Raw genomic sequence first — 20,655 nt, forward strand, 5'->3', positions numbered from 1 at the left:
AGAAGAGGTGGTGAGAGGCAGGACGGAGGGCGAGGAAGGGTCGGCCCACACACACACACACACATTCCACCTCCGCATGTGGGAAGTTTATGCAAATACAATCTGAAGACGCCGCTGGTGGCTTTAAGAGTTTATACGCCGAGGATCTGAGGCGGAATGTGAACAAGTCGATTTTGGGACTAAAGACGAGAGAAACACGCTGTAAATTCATTTATTGTCCTATTATGTGCACACACACGCACACACACACACACGTCATATAAATGTGTGTTTGCATTTCTGCTTTGGAGTGGAAATTAATATATCTGCTCAGGGAGGTGTGTGTTAATGTGCACGTCACAACACATCAGGCCTTCACACAGCTGGGAGGGAGACTCATACGGTGTGTGTGTGTGTGTGTATGTATGTCTGTGTGTCTGTGTGTGTGTTTGTGTGCTCGTCTGCTTTACATGTATATGTGTGCATGTGCAAAGTCAGTGCGTGCGTGCGTGAATTGTATGCGAATGGCTCTGTGTGTGTGTGTGTGTGTGTGTGTGTGTGTGTGTGTGTGTGTGTGTGTGTGTGTGTGAGGCTGACACATCCCTCAGCCTGTGCAGCAGCAGGATTTGGAGACAAGGTCAGGACCCTGTCTGTCAAGACACACCAGCAGACACATGCAGCACAGATCCTCGGGGCGGGGGAGGAGTTGGGGGTGGAGGGGGGGGGAGGAGGAGGAAGACGGGAATTAATAGATAAGGGAGCTCAGCGGGGAAGGGAGCGGGGAAGGGAGCGAGGTGAAGGAGCGAGGGGACGAGGGAGCGCGAGGGGAAGTGGAGGGAAGGTAGCCGGAGGAAACGGGGGAATGTGGATTAGAGGGGGCAAAGCCAAATGTAAGGGAGTCAGGAGAAGGGAATTCAGAGGAGTGTGAGTGTGTGTGAGGGTGTGTGATGGTGTGTGTGTGTAAGTGTGTGTGTGACGTCAATGATGCAACAATAAAAAGGAGGGCAGGTGGAGGAAACACACAGAGGGAGCAAGGCAGCGAGGGAGGAGGGGAGGGAACAAACACAGGCAGGGGAGAGGGGTGAGGACACAGCAAGAGTTTGTTAGAGATGAAGGTGTGTGTGTGTGTGTGTGTGTGTGTGTGTGTGTGTGTGTGTATGGGCCAAACAGCATCACTCAAAATAGAACTATTATTATGTCTTCTTCTCAGCGTGTAGAGAAGTTTTCGGGACGCAACCGCAGTGTGGAGGAAACGAAAAGGAAAGGAAAGAAGAAGAAAAGAGAAGAGAGGGAGGGTCATGGATGGGTGGGTGGGGGGGGGGGGGGGGGGGGGAGGTGGGGGGCGGGGGGTATGCAGACATGTCAGTGTACCTGGGCATCAGCTGTGTGAAGGGAGCAAGAGGAGAGAGAAGAGGAGGAGGAGGAGGAAGAGTGGAGAAGGAGGTCGAGAGCAGCACCACGCTAGCAGGAGTTACATTGGAGGATGCCGAGCAGACGCTGCTGGGGAGAAAACAAGGGGGGGAGGGGCCAGTGTCACTCCTCGCTCGTATCGTAATTGGTCAACACACACATATATACACACACACACACACACACACACACACACCGTGCCTGGGACCCGTCAATCAAATTTGCATCACTGTTAAGGATATCGTCTCACCGTCACGCAGAGTTAAATGTCACCGTGTTTACGTGTCGCCTCACCTCGTCACCTAGTCACCTAGTCTCTGCTCTGGGAATAGAAGCAGGTCGGCGCTGGGGAGAGAACTTTACCCCCCTATAGCCCCGCCCCCTTAAAATTCAATGCAGGTACGGAGGTGAGGAGAGTCGAGAGAGCAGGAATAGCATCGTCTCTGACACGGCAGGGGGGGTTGCTATGGGCGCGTGATGCCAAGAGGAAATGGATCGGTGGGGACACAAATTCACCAAGATGCTTTAAACTTTACTCAGGTTAACTTGGACAGAATTTAGGATGAAGTCATTAATCATCTCATCTGCAGCCGGCACGTTCCAAAAACTGACACATTTAGCAATCTTAAAAAATGCTGTGTGTGTGTGTGTGTGTGTGTGTGTGTGTGTGTGTGTGTGTGTGTGTGTGTGTGTGTGTGCGCGTGTGTGAATTATCCGATATAAAAGCTCCTTGGCTGTGCACATAAAGCAGCACAATGCCTTGCTGCAGACCGACCGGCTCTCATATTCTTCCCCTGCAGATCCAATTTTCATTCGCCGCGCCACTAAGAATCAATGGCCCCGCGAAATAACCCTCTGCTTTCACTTTCTATTCTTCCCCGTCCGTCTCTCCACATCCGGCCGCCTGAGAGCTTGTTACCCCCCACCGCACACACAAAAAATGGAGTAGTCAGTGAAGGGTCAACAATCCCTGCACTGACCAGTCAGTCAGGCCTTGGCTTCCTGGAGAATGTTTGGGCAATGCCCTGGAACTCTGGCTCAATCAAACTCTGACAGGCACCAGTGGATGCTGGGCGTGTGTTTGTGCATGTGCATGTGCGTGTGTGTGTGTGTGTGTGTGACAGAGAGATAGAAGGGATTGGGTGGAGTGTGATGATGGATCACAGAGACAAGAATACAAAGGATTTTTCTGGTTTTGTTCCATCCGTCTCATTCAAATCCTCTCCATTTTTACTCCTGAGACGCTTGATGACGACATCAGCCGGGAGACGCTGGACCCCCGCGGAGAGAGCGGGGCGATAAGAGCCGATGGAGCAGAGTGACGGGCGCCTGAACGGTTCTGACACCAAACGTTGCAATCCGGCGACCTGTGATATGATGTCGCTCGTTTCGAGACCTCGGCGAATCATCACATGGCGCGTGGCGGTAAATGCGAATCCACGCTGCATCCGCTCGCACGTTTCCACCCGAGCAGTCAGATCGGCGACCCCGCACTCGCGGCTCGGTGGCCCCCGGCTGTCGGTTTTCGCAAACGCGGACGCACGGTAATTGAGGCATCAAACCCTTTTCCCCTCTTTGTCTCTTATGCAAAACACGGGGAGAGTTAATGGCGCGGCGGGGACGAACAATGGAGGCCACTCGCAAATGAATGCAATGATGGAAATAAAAGGGAGGAAGATAAGCGGCATTATTCAACAGCCTGTCCACCAGGGGATGAGGCTGTGTTTCCCCACAACAGGAATAGATTTAAATACGCTTAAATGAGCTTGTGTTATGTGAACGCCAGGAAATCTGTGAATGCACGGATTCCCTTTATCCCGAGTTTGAGGTTTGACTGACGTGGCAGTTTGTGTGGCGTGCGGAGGCCCGTTTCTATTCTGTGTACAACGCTGGCTCCATATTCATCATCCCGGGTGGTGGGATTGGCATCGTGGCCTCTCTGGGCACTGAGCATCGACCCGCACTGCCTTATCTGGCAGACAGGTGGCGCTGGAGGCCGATGCGTCAGTGAGGGTGAGCGAGGGCAAAGCGGAGACAAAGAATGCAAAGGAATGCGTCTGAAAATCCCTCCACAGATAAGGAACGAGTGATGAAATACAACATACAACTGTGTAGCTGTTCCCTGTGTGTGTGTGTGTGTGTGTGTGTGTGTGCGTGTGCGTGTGCGTGTGTGTGTGTGTGTGTGCGCGGATATTTATGCATGGCTGCGTGGGAGTGGATACGCATGTACCTCACTTGTGCTTGCACGCGTGATAAAGTGTACAGTATGAATTGTGTGTGTGTGTGCGTTTGTGTGCACCTGTATGTCAGTATGTGTGTGTGTTCCTGTGTGTGGGCGTGCGGCGAGGCTGGCAGAGTGTAGAAGTGGACCGGAGTCAAAGGAGCAAAGCGTTGGGAGCGGCGGAGGCAGAGACGCCAATTAATCACGTGCGATGTCAGCCGATGCAGATTCGGGTTTAGAAAGTGAATGTTTCAAATCCGAGCCGCCATCTGACTGCACCGTCTGGAAATAGCCCACGTTTTATTTGGGTCAGTGAAGGTGTCACGGTTTGTAAGTTTTTATAACCAACTTTTCTGATTGGTGGCTTCGCTCCCCTCCCATCTTTACTTGCATATAAGTGGCCACTTTCTGTTTCCTCACCATTTAACCCCGACACACGAGCCGATCGCCTTATTTCGATCACAATCAAAAGTATTAAAGCGTGAGTTCATATACAGATTACGCGACTGAGGCGGCGGCATCAATCACTTTGAGTGTCGCAGGCACATTTACTCACAATTTGGTTGTTATCTGGTGAATGGCCTGAGACGTGAGGGCGAGCGAGCGGCGTGCTGAGGCCCGAGTGCTCCGACGCGCCGCCTCTTTAAGCCTCCTCAGAAATAAGGAAATAAAGCTGATTGCTGAGTGGTCTCGCCGCGCCATTACCAACGCTCCACTCAACTCCAACGCCACTCGTCTTAGTGAGACCGTGACCGGCGTGCTGATGAACGAGGGCAACGGCGGCAGCGGTATTCAAGCTACTGAGGCTTTCTGTTCATTCCTCCTTATTCATCTTGGTCCTTTCCTGCTGCAACGGCGGATATCAGCAAAATAACGACGAACTAAAATGCTTCATCTCTGACCCGGTGTTACTGTCGTACCCAATGACGTGGAGAGGAGCTGGAGGACTGTGAGCTCGCCGTGCGTTCCCTTTCACACAGCAATGCCTCCCATCACTGGATTACTGTAATCTGGATTATAATGGGGTAGTGTGTGTGACGGATGACTGAGTGTATAATTGAGTGTGTGGCTAAATGTGAACATGTGCGTGTGTGGGAATGACGGGATGTGAATAAGTGCGTGTGTGTGTGTGTGTGTGTGTGTGTGTGTGTGTGTGTGTGTGTTTACCTCCTCCAGATGAGCAGGCCGACTCCCATGGAGAGCAGCATGATCAGGGCGGCCACAGACACGACAACAATGATCACCACTGGACTCTGCTCGCTGGAGGCCAGAGCCACTAGAAATAGAACAAATCCAATAGTGTGAAAGTGGCGACACAAGTACAGGAGCACAGTGGAAACACATTTACTGTGAAAGAAACAAAGTAAATCCATAGTTTATTATCGTAAAGGGAAGGATTATATGTTTGTAGCACAGGCGAGTCGTTTAAGGTAAAAGCTAAATTGTCCTTCTTTCAAAGGACATCTGGGGGTTTTCATTGGACTTTGATCCTCTGAGCAAAATGAAATGAGTGAATATTAAACACACACACACCAGATTCCCTCAAGTTCATAAAACCGCACGCAGCTCAGTGTTCAGAGTTTACATGAAACAACAAAGCCTTTTTGGTCGAATAAGCAGCAACAACCGAGGATTCATGAGAACTACTAACACAGTTGTATACATGAAACCAGTACAAAACATGCATAAACACACACACACACACACACACACACACAAACAGTCACAAAGTAGGCTTGGAAGGTGGCACAAGGGAGATAGTATCAACTTGCACAACGAGGAACCATTTCACAGCTTACTGCTAAAATCCTGAATCTTCACACATAATCTCAGACACAGACACGTCTCTCTCTCACTCTCCCTCTCTCGCCCGAGCAGCACGCCTCATTGTTTGGGCTGGCCAGGTGCCTACACCGCCCCCCCCCCCCGACCCCCCCACCCAAAGCCCAATCCGCCTGGCAGCGCCTCGAGGAGGGAGAGAACAGAGAGGAGGAGAGGGAGGAGGAGGCGTAAAAATGGCTACTCACACTCGCCAAGTGTCTGGAGCTCCAGGGGAGCGCTGTACGCTCCGTAGTCGATAGGCGGTGGAGAGGAGGAGGAGGAGGAGGAGGAGGATAGTGAGGAAGAAGAGGAAGAGGAGGTGGAGGGAGACAGAGCAGAAGAGGAAGAAGAGAGAGGGGAGGAGGAGAGGGCAGAGGAGGGGGCTGGTGTGGAGAAGGGACGGATGAGGAAGACATATGTGGTGCCAGGTTTGAGGTTGTTGACGCTGATTCGGGCGGTGGCCGTCTTCACAGTGGAGTAACTCTGGTCCTTTTGTTCCTGCAGAGAGAGAGAGAGAGACAGAGAGAGAGAGAGATGAAGAGGCGGACGAGTGAGATGAGTAGGTGGAATCCATTGGAGAGACGCCTCGTTGGCTCCAACGGGCAGTTTACAAGCTGAAGTGTGAGACAGTTTAGCAAACAAATCAAGAGCTTAGAGTCAAAGAGTGGAGGATTAAAAGAATGAAAGAGGCAGAAGTTGTGAGATATTTTGCCCGAACTTGAAAGAGAAAGGAGGCAGAGACGAGGCCCCTTTCATGCTGCGTTCAGTGGAGCAGCAGCCTTCTGCATACTGAAAATGCCCTTTTGAGTAAAAATGAAAACACAAAAAAAAGAAGAACAAACGAGATCTCTGCAGTGATGGCGGCTTAAATCAATTCACGGGGAGAAGAAGTATGAAAAAAAAGAAAATGGTGTTTGTTTCTCTCCGACTCGCACCTTGCACCTACGGGTGCAGCCGGGGCGGCGAGTAGATATCGCACATTAGCATAATTACTCTATTTTGTTACATAATGCATTTGTCTTCGGCTGCTCGGTGCAAAGCCGTTCCACATCTGTGCCGTGTTCCCACAGCATTAGTATGCGCGTCGCGGCTTCGCCCGTCGATATGATCGCTTTCGAAGACGAAGCCGAGCATGTAGAACGCGCCGCGATTAATCTGACTTACGTGAGAGCGGGACGCGGAACCCCTGGAAAGAGGTCGCTCAGGGGAGCGGGTAGTTGGGGGGGGGGGGGGGGGGGGTGTGTGTGTTTGCGTGTGCTGATGAGGTCATGGAGGCACACGCGTGATCTTTAGCGCCTTCATCCCGCATGGGCATGAATAAGGTCGCACTGAGCCGGGACAAAGACGGGAGGAGAGTGAGAGAGAGAGAGAAAGAGAGAGAGAGAGAGAGAGAGAGAGAGAGAGAGCGAGAGCGAGAGAGAGAGAGAGAGAGAGGAAGAGAGTGACAGCTGTAATAAGTGACTCCTGTGGTGTGAGCTAATACGTGACAGAGTAGAGAGCTGAACAGAGGGAGGACTCAGCAGAAGGAAGGAAGGAAGGAAGGAGAAAGTTCAGACCGGAGCGATGAGATAAAAGTATTTGTAAGTGTAACTGGAGGTACGTATGTGTGTGTGTGTGTTCGGGTTAACAGTATGCAATTTAGGGCGTGCAAAGAGCTGGGGGGAGAGAGTGGAAATGTAGGTGCGGGGCTGATTCATCATGGCTGCTCACCGCTGCGGCGAAGCTAATTGCGTCTCTATGATTTAAGGTCTCTGAAACGCAGGTGATCACTGCTCTGCGGCCCCGGATCAGACGGCAGCTGTGATGATGATGATGGTGTCACTCTTGTTCTCTCCTGAATAGAATATGGATCGATCTGCTGCTGCTTATTGTTTGGAATCTTTCACCCGTCTGGCAACATCAGCATTTCTATTTTCTGTTTTACATTTTATATGAAAACTCTTTGGAGCGGTTTTAGAGGCGGTTAATCGGAGGAAGAGTCACGGCAGCACCGGTGGAATCAACTCAAATACAAAAAGTCAACTTGAAATGAGGACTTTACTTTACTGCTACGTATCAAAAACACAGAATTATGATCAATCAATGAAGAAGAGTCATCGCTTTCCTTTTCCTCCCTTCCTTGATTCCATCCTTCTACCCCCTTTTCTCCATTCATCCCATCTGTTCTTCCTCGTTTCTTCCCAACTCTCCTCACTTCCATCCAGATGGGAACATTTGAATTTGACATAATTCCAAATATGTTTGACTACAACTTTCTTTTCATCCCCATGCATTCCTTTGCTCTTTAGATCGACCTCCTCTCCTTTTAGCGACATTTTCCACGCCTCGCTCGCTCGCTCGCTTACTCCCCGCGTCTCTTCCTCGCACCCCGCATGCATCACTTTGCTTTTCTACTCCGTCTCCCTCGTCTCACAAAGCTTCATTCATTTCCTTCCGCCGACCCTCGTCTGCGGCAGTCGAGCAATAAGGAAAACGGGGAGGAAGGCCTATCTTAAATATGTTTGAAAGACAAGACGAGCGAAGAAGGTGTGAAGAGGAGTGGGACGAGTGGGACGAGTGGGACGAGTGGGACGCGTCCACATAGACGCCGCGTTGCCAGAAAAAGCGGCAAGATGACAACTGTGTCTTACGTGTGTGACAGATTAACTGCGAAGACAAAGAATGTTGACAGGACGGCCAGAGTCTGACTGGGCGCCGTGTTAAATGAGTGTGATTACGTGGATGAAATTATAGTGGGAGAAGAAGACAATGTGGCAGGAATATGGAGCGAGGCTCGGAGCCGTAATCAGTCTGTCAGAACAACACCAGGGTTAGGAATTCTCGGATAAGCTTCTTGGAGAAAAGATTTGGAGGGGATTTACCTTCTCGTAGTATTTGACCTCGTACTCGGTGCGGCTGCTGTTGGGGTAGGAGGGCTTCCTCCACACCAGCGTGACGCTCTTGTGCTCGATCTTCTCCGCTCGCAGCTCGCTGATCAGAGACGGCGCTGCAGGAGAGAGAGAGAGAGAGAGAGAGAGAGAGAGAGAGAGAGAGAGACAGACAGAAAAGTGAGTTGTTTCAGACCTTCAGACTTAAGTTTCCTGTATGTTTTTGGGACGCGGCCATGGTGGAAAACTTCAAAAAGCAGGCGATGTCATTAACCCTGCTGAGGTGAGAGGAGGTGAGAGGAGAGGAGAGGAAGCAGGGGCAGGTGTGTGAGAGAGCGAGCGAGGTACTTAGGAGTGAAGACTGCAGATGAATTATTGAAGCCGAGATGTCAGACAAGTTCACAGCTGAACCACACTGAAAGTTCAAAGATCCTGCACAGACGGTGGTGGTGGTGGTGCGTGCGTGTGCGTGTGTACATGTGTGTGTTTGATTATGTCTGTGTGGCAATGAACAGTGCCCGGGAGTGGAACTGACAACAGATCCATACAGGTATGGATTGACTGACAAGTGCGTATCGACAGGAGACTAAAGGATGGAGACGCTGCTAATTTGAGGCTCTCTTTCTCTCCCTCTCTCTCTCTCTCTCCCTCTCTCACTGACCTCGAAACCTCCCTCCCCCGCCCCCCCCGCGACGTACTACGGCCCGTAGCTCGCTGCGAAATAAAGCCTGACAGGTATTTCATCTCCTATTGATCCTGACTGGAGGACGAATTATCTGCCGGGCGCCAAATTCAGATGTGACATTCAATGGCAGCGGCTCGATAACAAACAATCCCATTACCGAGGGGGAGAAGAAGAGAGGAGAACCCCTTTGTTTCCCCCGTCGGCCATTGACAGGCGGTGCATAGTATGATAATCAGCCGGGCGCCACCCACTCCGGCTTAAGTGGTAATTACTGGCTTGCTTAGCGATGTGGCAAAATGAGCCGTCAGTCAGGAAAAGTAAGAAAGATCCAAAGGCCTTTAGGTTTAAGGGGGAAATGGAGCCATTAAGGCCATTAGGATCAGGTTTAGTGGCAGGGGAAGCTATCTGCTGCTCCATTTGTTAGTGTTTTGTACTGGGAAGATAATCAACGCTGTGCTTCGATTTAATTAACCGTCTTTCTATAAACCCCCTCGGACAGAAACGCCATCGCCTTCTTTTCTCTCTTACTGCCGCAGTCTCATTTCCGACACCGTTCCGCTTTTCTCTGTATTCCGTTCTCTTCCCCCCCCGCGCTCCAGGCCAACCTTTCCTCGTCTCCCCTCGGTCACCCCCATCAGTTGACTGGCATTTCAGCTGCATCATCGCCCCGCCGTCCCCACTTCCTGCTCATCTCGCGTGACCTTTAACCGTCATTTCATCTCTCTCCCCGATGAAAACAGACACATTAATGAATAAATTCGGCCTGTCACTCACGCGCGGGGACCGACGGTGTGAAAATTAAACTCGAGGAAAGAGGCGCACGGGCGACATCTGTGGATCGCCCGCGGTCCTTCGCCATCCCGCTGCAGGGTAATACAGTCATTTTAGGGACGCGGATCAAAGACGCGCTCAATCTTCCCGTATCTCACACCCTCCGTCCCCATCTGTCCCGTTTTTGATGTCTCTGAAAACACAGGTGTAATCCATTATTCATGCCGACTTCGCCGACTTTCCGTATCACAAAGGAACGAGGTGTGTGTGCGAGCGAGCGAGCGAGCAAGCGGGTGTGTGTGTGTGTGTGTTTCAGGTAGCAGATGAGAGTCGAACCTATCGCTGCATCCTGCCTCTCCAATCACGGATGAAGGGACCGAATCAGAGCGACGTGATTGTCCTGATTCGGGAGCAGGGAACAGTTTCCACAAAATCTTTAATAGTTCCAGAGACGCAACGAGGACAACACAGTCATCCTCTCAGTTTTGTCATTAATGACACGCTTGGATTGAAAAGTTTTATCATTATTATTAAGCTTCCTGTGGACAGGTGTAGCAAAATGAATGTCTGGCTCCGAGGTGAAATAGAGTAATAACAGACCTCTGACATGTGTACCGGCAAACAAACACCGGCAGAGGTATTTTTATCCAATATTGACTTCAAAATCAATACACCCGAGTCAAAACACTGCAGTCCTGGTGTTTTATGTTTGAATCTAAACAGACGCGGCTTGTATAGCTCCAGGAAAGCCTCCCAGGCCGGGGGGAATTGTTGATATTCGGAGGCGAACGGTTTAAAATACAGTGTAAAAAGGTTAGAGAGAGGAAGTACGCGGGTTAAAAGTCAATCAGATGAAAGACGCTAAGAACACAGCGTCGACTTGCTCCCCTCCACCGCCACTGCAGGCGATCGTTTGTTACGCTCGCCCTCCGTGCGCCGCTGAATAATGCAGAGGACGGCTGCCTCCTTCACCCCGACTGCAGGTCGAATCACAGCTCAATCTGACACACACACACACACACACACAGTTATAACAAGACCGGCACACTTAAACCTGAAGTTCCGGGTCAGGCCAGCCTTTAGGGGGCGATGTGACCCGGAAAAGCAGCTTTGCCAACTGCTAACATAAAGATGACCTCATCCCTGCCCGCTCCCTTCATCTGCCCTAACAGACACAAGCGCCCTGATCTCACAATTAGTCCAATTTCCAGACATTTAAACCCTCACATTCTTCTAAAAATCCCTCACCTCCCCTCCGACACACTAAATGGTATTGTCCAGAGCGGGAGCCGGGACACATCTGTCCTCATCAGGGGACAGTTTTGATCTTCTTTGATGGACGGCTGGACTGCATTTGCGCATAAGAGCTCAGAACAAGGAACAAACATATATAACAACAACTGCTGGGGTTTGAGAGGAAGAAATTGATGCGGGCTGTCATCTCAAATAGCTTTTACCGCCCATCCACACACACACACACACACACACACACACTTGCACGTACACACGCAATTCCACACTGATTTTCACAAGCAATATAGAAGAGGTGATGGCCCTGTGGGCGATAAACCTCTCAAATGTCGCCGTGAAAGCAAACAGCAGACGAGCTCACAGCCTCATCGCACACACACGACACACTGATAGGCCCTCGTCACAGACAACACACACACACACACGCACACACCAATCACCAGCCGCGGATCTGCTGTGTAAAGACTTCAAAGGGGAAGGTTTTGATGAAAAGGGAGAGAAATTAGGAGGCGTAATAGAAGGAGTTTGGCAGGAAGTGGCAGCGTCTCGGCGTGATCGTGCCGACTCGGACGCAGACTGCAGGCGTGTCATTGTACAGGCACTCGGGGATCCTGGGCTCAGGTCTCTGTGGCAGGTGTATCTGCCATTCCACTCTGCCGCGAACTGACGGTCACCGCTGCAGGCGTATCCGTGTACACAGAGTCAGCCGAGGTGCAACTGGCGTCTCTGTTTCGTTATCAAAGGTGACAGGCAGAGGCAGCGGCGCTCCCCGGGGGTGGGGGGGGGAGACGGGGGACGGGGGACGGGGGAGGGGGGAGGAGGGAGAGAGACACAGGCAGCGCTCAACATCTCCCTGTCATTCTCACTTTTCTCCTTCTCCTTCTTCCTCGCTCCAAAATGTCCTCTCTCCCCCCTCATCTTATCTCTCCGTTTTCCCTCAGCACAGCTCGGTCGTCTCTATCTGTGTTTTCCTGAGGGGGAGAATGCGCCCGTCCTCCTCCCCCCCCCTCCATCTGCAGGCCTGTTTGTGCCTCTGCCGGGATGACATCCATCACGGCGGCTGGGTCCTTTCTGTTGTTCTACTTCGCGGCATTCGACGCCGTATGCGTGTGTGTGTGTGCGAGTGTACGCGGTGCTACATGTCGTCGCATATTGAAGGGAGAGAGGCACAGAGAGAGAGAGAGAGAGAGAGAGCGGGAGAGACGAGGTGGCGGAGGCGCGAGTGGATGCGAGTCAAACACAGTGATTGAGGAGCTCCTGCGTCTTGTTGGGGCCTTTTTCATGTTCAAATGGTTAACAGGGAACAAGAGGCTCCATTCCTGCAGCGCTGGCGGCTCCTTCCTGGGTTAAACAGATAGCGCCGCCATTTATGTGACTGACAGCTGAGGGAGAGGGAACATTAGGTTTGTGTTTGGTGCAGTATTCCCTTTGGCTTCACACCCACACCGCTGCCACAATCCCCCCAGGAGGAGACGAAGACGTTCCCGTCTGCAATGAAATCATCATCACATGACAGCTGAGACGGGAACTTTCTGACATTTTGACTTCTTTTAACTGACCGCTGTGCATAAGAACCTCTCAGGAGATGAATAATTGAACAGATTTACATCATCGCAGAGATCCTGCCCCGACAATCTGAACCTAGAATCCAATTCCGGCGGTGGAGTAATGTCTGGAACGTTCACCAGGTGGTTCTATGTGCAACGCGTGCCATCCTGCCCTGATCTAATGATGCTGTATGTGGCGGCGCCTCCCCCCCCCCCGCTGAGGCCCAGCTGTTCTAATCTGCGGCCATCATCTCTCGCCCCTCCCCGACAGTGGCGCACTATCTGGCAACCTGCCTCCCCGCTCTCCGCTCACTACCTAATCTGCCGTATCAGCATCCCACAGCTCGGAACGCCGCATCCCAAAATGATTCCACTCTGCCCCCCTCCCCGGCAACGCGTACGTTGGAGCGGTTGGCACACACAGCGAGAGGAGGGCAGAGATGGAGGGTTGGAGCGATGGCGGCAGGAAGAGGAAGAGACTGACAGGTGTTATCTGCCTTTGTTGTCACTCATATCCATCTATAGGAGGAGGAAGAGGGGGGAAGTGTGTGTTCAGATGCAATGTGTAGCTTGAGAGAGAGAGCGAGAGAGAGAGAGACAGAGACAGAGAGAGACAGAGAGAGTCTGGAACAGAGTAAAGTGTCTCAGTGATGCCTGATTAAAATGTGTCAGTCAGGAGGCAGGTGGGCGAGAGAACGAGCAGCTCAGAGAGAGAGAGTGAGAGTGTGTGTGTGTGTGGGGGGTCTGTCTCTTACTGTGTGACATATTCAAAAGGGCCACTCAGATCAACGTAAACCAGCTGTGCACAAACACACACACCACTTCCGCACGTACGGATTTCTGCGTCGATTCTCCACAATTAAGCATCGGCGTGTTTTACCCGGAGGCACGGGGGCAGACGGTGTGAGGACCGGCAGGCTTTCTGGCTTCGCCCGCCACACACCTGAAGCTCCTGGTCTCAAATCTAACATCCCACACACACACACACACTCCCACCGAAGGGGCCGACCTGCTTAAACGGCTCCTGGCAGCTGCACGCCGACGGATTCCGAACTCTCCCGGAGCCGGTTTAACCTAAAGGCAGAGAGGGCTGGTGCGTCCGTTAAGCCCCGACAGCCTGTGTGTGTGTGTGTGTGTGTGTGTGTGGGAGCTTCCAACAAACAGATTAGAGAGAGAGAGAGAGCGGAAGAGAGAGTGAGAGAGAAATTCCTCTAACTTCTAGCTAAGTAAATGTTAGTTTGACGACAATGACATAAAAGAATGTGTATGATTGAGGTGTGTGTGTGTGTGTGCTCAGATGTTGAGCTGAACTGTCTGTCACCCACCCACTGTCGTACCAGAGCGAAGCACGCCGTCATTCAGAAAGACAACTGCCTCTCCTCACAACTTACACACACACACACACACACACACACACACACACACACACACACACACACACACACACACACACACACACACACACACACACACACACACACACACACACACACACACACACACACACACACACACACACACACACACACACACACACACACACACACACACCAGGATGCCTCCGAACCCTCCCACTCCCCGTTCTCCAAACAAAGATGGCGCCCACCCCTCGATGAAGACCTCACAAGACGTTTAGGCAAAGCGAGCGCGAGGCGAGGAAGAGGAGTCTGGAGACAACAAACTCTCTCTTTCTGGTCTTTTCATGTTGACAAGACGCCGCGTCTCCGCTCGTCTCGCTCGCCTCTTGAGGAGCGGAGCCACAAAAGATGAGCATCAAAGCATCAAAGCGGCCCCTGCAGCTCCGCACAACGCTGATTATGAGGATAACCTTCTCCATCTCTGCGTGTGTGCCGGTGCGCCAGCGTGTGTGTGTGTGTGTGCGAGTGTGTGAGCGTGTGTGATCTTCTGCCTCCCAGCTTTGTTTTTTGTTCCTCACGATCCATTGAACAACAAGAAACAGGATGTAAATCCACATCACAGAACACACACATTAAAGACCCTGAGAGCGCCTCTTCATACACTCCAATTATAAGCCGAGAGGTAGGCAATTAAAATTCCCATCACAGGGTGACAAAGCGTCTTAAGTGGCCCGGCTATAGTCCTGAAAAGTAGCTTGATGACTCCATTCATTTGGCGCCTACTGAAGCCTCACCTTCCCATCGCTTCTAATTAAGGAGGCAGGGAGGAAGCTGGGGGCCCCCGTGCAGAGAGGTGAAGAGGAAGAAGAAGAAGAAGAAGAAGAAGAAGAGGCAGAAAAAACAAACAAAACACGGACCCGGTTTGTGTTTTGAAGAGGCAGATTGCAGATTGGTTCAGACTTATGGGAAATCTCTTTATTTAGATGGATGAACAGGTGTGAGATGAGGAGGCCCCGCCCACATTTGGCATCCTCCCACTCTCCCTCGTCGCCTCTCCTGACTTCTCCTTACACACGGGAACTTGGGAATGTACTCCTCTTCACAGCTTCCGACTTAGAATAGGGAGATCACACACACACACACACACACACACACACACACACACACACACACACACACACACACACACACACACACACACACACACACACACACACACACACACACACACACACACACACACACAGGCCTCCCCCCTCCCCTCCGGCCCCTCAAATTTGTTATTCATCCCTCTCTCTCTCTCTCTCTCTCTCTCTCTCTCCTCTCTCCTGCTTTTATGCATCCATCTCACAGGCCCCTGTGACTCCGTGGGGACCGCCGATCTGAGGCTCGGCCGGTAATCCTCTCAGGATATTGAAATGCCAAATCCCCTCCTCTTCCCTGACCCCCATCTCCACCAAGCCTTGCAAGCTGCACCCCTCTCTTCTTCTTCTTCCTCTTCTTCTTCTTTCCCTGCCTCAGCTAAAGGGCTTTGGATGCACCACTGGGAGGGCCGGGGACATCCAACCCCAAGCCTGTTTTGATCACACACACACAAGCAGACACATCCTGTATAGTGCTGAGGGGCGATGTCATCATGTCGCTCTTCTCATTGCAGACGCTCGTACACAAATCAAGCATGGGCCAAAGAACAGAGCTTATGGCCGACCATCATGTCATACACGCATGGCCTGGTGCACGCAAAGGCAGACACACACACGCACACACATACACACACACACGCATCCCTAATCCACAGCTGGATAAGGGGCCCCATGAGCCCTGGAGCAAAGTTGATCCCCCCTCCATTTACCCGACCCGTGGCCCGTCCTCACACGCGACTCTCCAGCCGTCCTCGCCCTCCTTTGCCTTTTATCCGTCCCTGATGCTCCTCACTAAACTCTCCCCTTCCCCTTGGTGGCCTGTAGGGTTCTGATAACCCCCCCCACCCCCCCACCCACCCCGCCCCATCTGTCTTGGCGAACCCCCCCCTCCTGTTTCCAACCGTGCATTTTGTGCAAGCAAAGCTGCTTTTTGCAAGAATTCAATTTGGAGTTGGTGTCAATTGATCATTTTAATGTTGCACGCTCTCACTGCATTTCGACAACCGGCGAGGGGAGGAAGGGAGGGAGGGAGTGTCAGTGTGAATTTACCTCATGTGCTGTGTGTGTATGTGTGTCTGCTTGCCTTTGGTCGTTTTGGGGGCGACGCATCCAGCGAAACCAAACCAAACACTGCTAACAGGCTTACAGAGCCGCAGCAAGAGAATACGGAGCGAGCGGGACAAGTTTGTAGCGAAGGAGAGAAAGGAGAGAGGAGACGGGCCGACGGAGATTATGTCAGGATGGAGCGGAGAGAGAAAGAAAAGGTGGAGGAAAGAGAGGAGGGGGAGAAAGAGAGAGAGAGAGAGAGAGAGAGAGAGGAATTAGCAGCTAAGAATAGTGTGTATGGGTGCAGAGGATGAGGTGTGGGGGGGAAATGAGAAAGGAAATGGAGGGTAAAAAAAGACAAGGAACCAAGAGGAGGAGGAGGAGGTGAAAAAAAAGTATAATAAAGAGATGATTAGGTGGCAAGAGAGACAGAAGGGGAGAGAGGGAGAGAGAGAGTGTGTGTGTGTGTGTGTGTGTGTGTGTGTGTGTGTGTGTGTGTGTGTGTGTGTGTGTGTTGGGGTTTGTGTTAGCTTTGTTCCAAATCCCTGCTGCAGTATTTATAAAGGTCAGTGAGTTTTGATGGTGTAAAGCCCCGGCAGTGGAGGAGCACACGCATAAACAATCTCACACACACACACACTCACAAATCACCAAAACCCAAGGGAACGCTGTGTACTGAGGGAAACACGCAAGGGGGCAAGGCGACGGTTTGCTTCTGATAGGGACGTGTTTTTAGGAGTCACACACACACACACACACACACACACACACACACACACACACAGACACGATTTAAAAAGCCTCGCCCTCACTCTGACAGATCCTTCATTCATTAAGAGCCACATTCCTCCGACATCATTAGCTGTTAAATTTGTCCTCTTTGTTTCTCTGTCATCTGCTTTCTTTCTTTCACACACACACACACACACACACACACACACACACAGACGCTCGCTCCGTCACTTCGTCTTTGCGTCATTTTGGAAAATAAAGGGAGAGATTTGCTCCGGAGTGAACACAAAAAAAACACAAAAAACTATCATTTGCATAGCGGGTCAAGGCAGGTAAGTGTATGTATAGACTGCATTCAAGCCACAATGTGTGTGTGTGATGAGTGTTTGTGTGTGTGTGTGTGTGTGTTTGCTCTTTTCACAGTTGAGCTCCCCCAAATAATGCCGTCGCAGAGGCGGGTTGACAGGGCAGCTCGGCAAAGTGCTTTTTCACCCCGCCACCCCCGCCCCCACACACACACACCCCCACACACCCCCCCGCCCGCCGGCTAATGGCCTGCTGAAGGCTTTGGCTGATGAAAATGAGATCACCTCCACAGCTCGAGACTTTTAGCTCCCTCGGCAGTGACGGGCAGCCCTGTCAGCGCCGGGAAGTGGCGTGTGTGTGCGCGTGTGTGTGTGTGTGAGTGGGATCGGCTCTTATACAGCTGTACAAAAATACAAAAATACAAACACAGCTCCTGCTGTGGACACACACACACAAAGTTGAATGTGTGAAAGCAGCTTTCTCTCTCTCTTTGTTCATGTGTATTGCATGTACGCGTGTGTGTGTGTGTGTGTATGTAGGTAGACACGGCACACTGATGCCACATGATTAGACCCTGTCCCCCCCTCTGGACATAAAGCAGGCAGACAGATGCATTAAGTCACGATTTCAAAGCTCTTTGAGATAAAAGTAAGAGTGGAAGTCTGAGTTTGATATTCAGCAGCTGGAGCCACATTTTCATATCAATGGCTCAGATTCAATAGGATCAATTATTTTATGTTTTTTAGAAGAGTTACTGAAAAAAAGAGGAGAAACCACTCAGCTCTGCCTGGCTGCTCTCATCTCAGCACATCACACAAGAAGAATATTGATGGTGGATTATGACACTTCATGAGTTTTAAAATAGAAAATAGTAAACTGACACAATCTTAACTTCTTGTAACTAAACTTAAAGCCTTTGGGTGTCTGTGTGTCTGTGTGTGTGTGTGTGTGTGGGTACTCACCAGGCAGGCTTGTGGACACGTTGACCAGCGTGTAGAACCTCTTGTTGGGCAGCAGCTCCGACACGCCGTTCAGGGCCTCCACGGTGAAGGTGTAGTTGGTGTTGGGCAGCAGGTTGACCACCGTCACCGTCCTCTCCGTCAGGCCCACCTGCTGGGGGACGAAGCCCACGCTGGCCCCGCACGGCTCGCACTGCCGCCCCACGCACCGCCGGCACCCCACGCTGTAGGTCAGGTCCATGCGGCCGCCCGTGTCCGACGGCGCCGCCCACTCCAGGATCAGCGTGGACTGCTTGAGGGTGTAGACCAGGTCTCTGGGCGGGGACGGGGGTCCTACAGGAGAGAGACAGAAAGAATCAAACACTGGACCTCCGACACACACACACACACAGCTGGGCGTTTGTTCCTTCCTTCCGTCGTCTCCTTCCTGTCCGCTCTCATCTTCTCCTCTCTCTGCTCTGCTCTCTCTCTCGTCCCCTCCATCTGTCTCCGACTCACACTTCCCTTTTCTTCCCCTCTTGTTCAAACGGCTCCCCCGGCTCCGCTCACGTCCTCCACAGATGCCTCGTCGCGACAAATACAAGCTGCTTTTTGAAGGATTACAAAGTGTTTTTTTACTAGTATCGCGCCACCATTAAAAGCCAAACGTAAAGTAGACACGGAGTCAGACGCGCTCTGTTCTGCGGCGGCGGGCTTATCTTCTCCTTTTGGAAGCCACAGGCACCCATTATTTCCAAAAATCAATTTGCAGGGACGTGAATTAACAACCATTATAAATCACTGCAACATATTTTCCCAAGAATTACTCTTGCTACAGTTATTACTATTGCAGTCCTGCAAACTGGAATATGAAGCTATTTTTCATTTTCCATGTTCTGTCTTTTCCGGGGAGCTTTCGCCTCGTCTCCACCGCGGGGAAACGCCGTACGGAACTGAGGTGATGAAGTACGGAGTGTGTTATAATGGGATATGTGCAAACAGTCCCCATTAACACAAGTAATTAGCAGCGAGCTAAATTAGGCCAGCAATTATGATTATGTTATTGGTGCGCTCATTTCAAAAACATCTCCATGCGGTTTTAAACGACTCCATTTGAACACGACGAGAGGCTTCGACGTCATGGAGGTTGAACAAAGAGAGGAAGAAGAATGACTGGAGAATAAGGAGGACAAAGAAGGAGGAAAGGCGGAGGAAAAGATTGGAAGTACCTCAGCAAAGTTAAGTCAAAAAACTGAAGTGAACTACATTAAGCTCCTCCTGCTGGCCCCAAAACTTTCTCCTCGCTCTGAACGAACCCCCGCTCCTCCCCCCACCCGTCTCCACCCGACCATTCAGTGGATTAGCAGAATCCGGGGGACGATTGTAATTACGGAATCAATAGTGTAATTAATGTGGTCATTAGGCTGCTATAAATGTTATCACGCTGGGATCGGAGAAGGCGCGGCGGTCGATAGTGTAATTAAAGCCCTCCATCAGAGTTACAATAAAAGCTGCTATGACCGCACACATATATTCACACACAAATTAATGTGCATGTGGACAAACAGAGGGAGAGAGAGAGAGAGAGAGGGAGGGAGGGAGGGAGGGAGGGAGAGAGAGAGAGACCTGGTGACCCTTTGGTTTTTACTGGCCGGTGTACTCCTGGGATATGAAGCCCATTATTCCTCCATCTAATTACTAAACTATATCAATAAGCTGCTGCTCCGTGCTGAGATCGATAGGAGCTGCTCTGTATGGTCTTTGTCTTATTGGCCTGGCACGGCGTCTTAATCGGGGGGGGTGGGGGGGGGGGCGGGACAGACGGACGGACGAGAAGAAGCGGAGGGACGCAGGGAGAGGGAAGAGACGGAGGGAAGGAGGGAAGGAAGGAAGGGGGCACCTATTAAGAGGTCAAGGGAGGGAGGAGGAGGTGAAGATGAGGGTGTTGATAATGGACAGACGGATGGATGGTCGGGAGAAAATGGATGTGGGGCGAGACGGAAAGGAGGGCTGATGGGCTTTAGTGAGGAATACATAATGTGAGCGATGTAAAAGGGGTGAAAGGTTAAGTTAAGGGATGAGGGAGGGATGGATCAGTCTAACTAAGTGTGTGATCAATATTAAGAGGTTATAAATAAAGGGCTGGGCGACTGGGGGGCGGTGTGTATGGGACGCCACACCTTATATATGATGTATAAGTTTGAGGGAATGTCAGCAAATAATTCCACAAAGGAAAAACGTAAAGAAGACATTTCTAGGAAAAGCTTTAGCACTTTGATGTCTGTTATTATTGCCTTTAAGTGGAAAACAGGGTTTCATTTAGCAGAGCTTAAAGCGGGGATCAGTATTTAGTAAGGGGCCGGGGGAAAGTTACGGCATCCCGACGTATGTTGTGGGTCTTCGGGGGCCGTAGCTGTAAAAACACCTCGCCGCCTAATTGCCATACAACAGAGCGGCGAAGGCGTTTTTATCTTTATCGGGCTCGTAGTGTTAATTTACTGAACCATCTGGCGTGATTGAGGCGAACGTCCCAGATGTGTCGTTTTGTTTGTGTTTGCGTGCGGAGGAGGGGAGGGGGGA

The 20,655-nt window shown here is 51.2% G+C and overlaps 1 protein-coding gene across 4 annotated transcripts in view; it reads right to left on the reverse strand.

The window, feature by feature from the left end:
- Positions 1 to 20,655, reverse strand: part of epha10 (EPH receptor A10) — a 65,691-nt gene that overhangs the window by 12,233 nt on the left and 32,803 nt on the right. For all 4 annotated transcript variants that reach the window (XM_076139626.1, XM_076139627.1, XM_076139624.1 and 1 more), the window contains exons 3-8: positions 18,100 to 18,429; positions 8,293 to 8,417; positions 5,814 to 5,929; positions 5,634 to 5,684; positions 5,454 to 5,473; positions 4,778 to 4,886 (exon numbers count right to left, since the gene is read on the reverse strand). In XM_076139626.1, the coding sequence (XP_075995741.1) occupies positions 4,778 to 4,886; positions 5,454 to 5,473; positions 5,634 to 5,684; positions 5,814 to 5,929; positions 8,293 to 8,417; positions 18,100 to 18,429 (751 nt within the window). The remainder of the gene's footprint in view (positions 1 to 4,777; positions 4,887 to 5,453; positions 5,474 to 5,633; positions 5,685 to 5,813; positions 5,930 to 8,292; positions 8,418 to 18,099; positions 18,430 to 20,655) is intronic.

The sequence above is a fragment of the Genypterus blacodes genome, unplaced genomic scaffold (assembly GCF_046128005.1).
Source record: "Genypterus blacodes isolate CSIRO-AG114 ecotype Tasmania unplaced genomic scaffold, CSIRO-AGI_Gbla_v1 ptg000438l_1, whole genome shotgun sequence".
NCBI classification, from domain to species: Eukaryota; Metazoa; Chordata; class Actinopteri; order Ophidiiformes; family Ophidiidae; genus Genypterus; species Genypterus blacodes.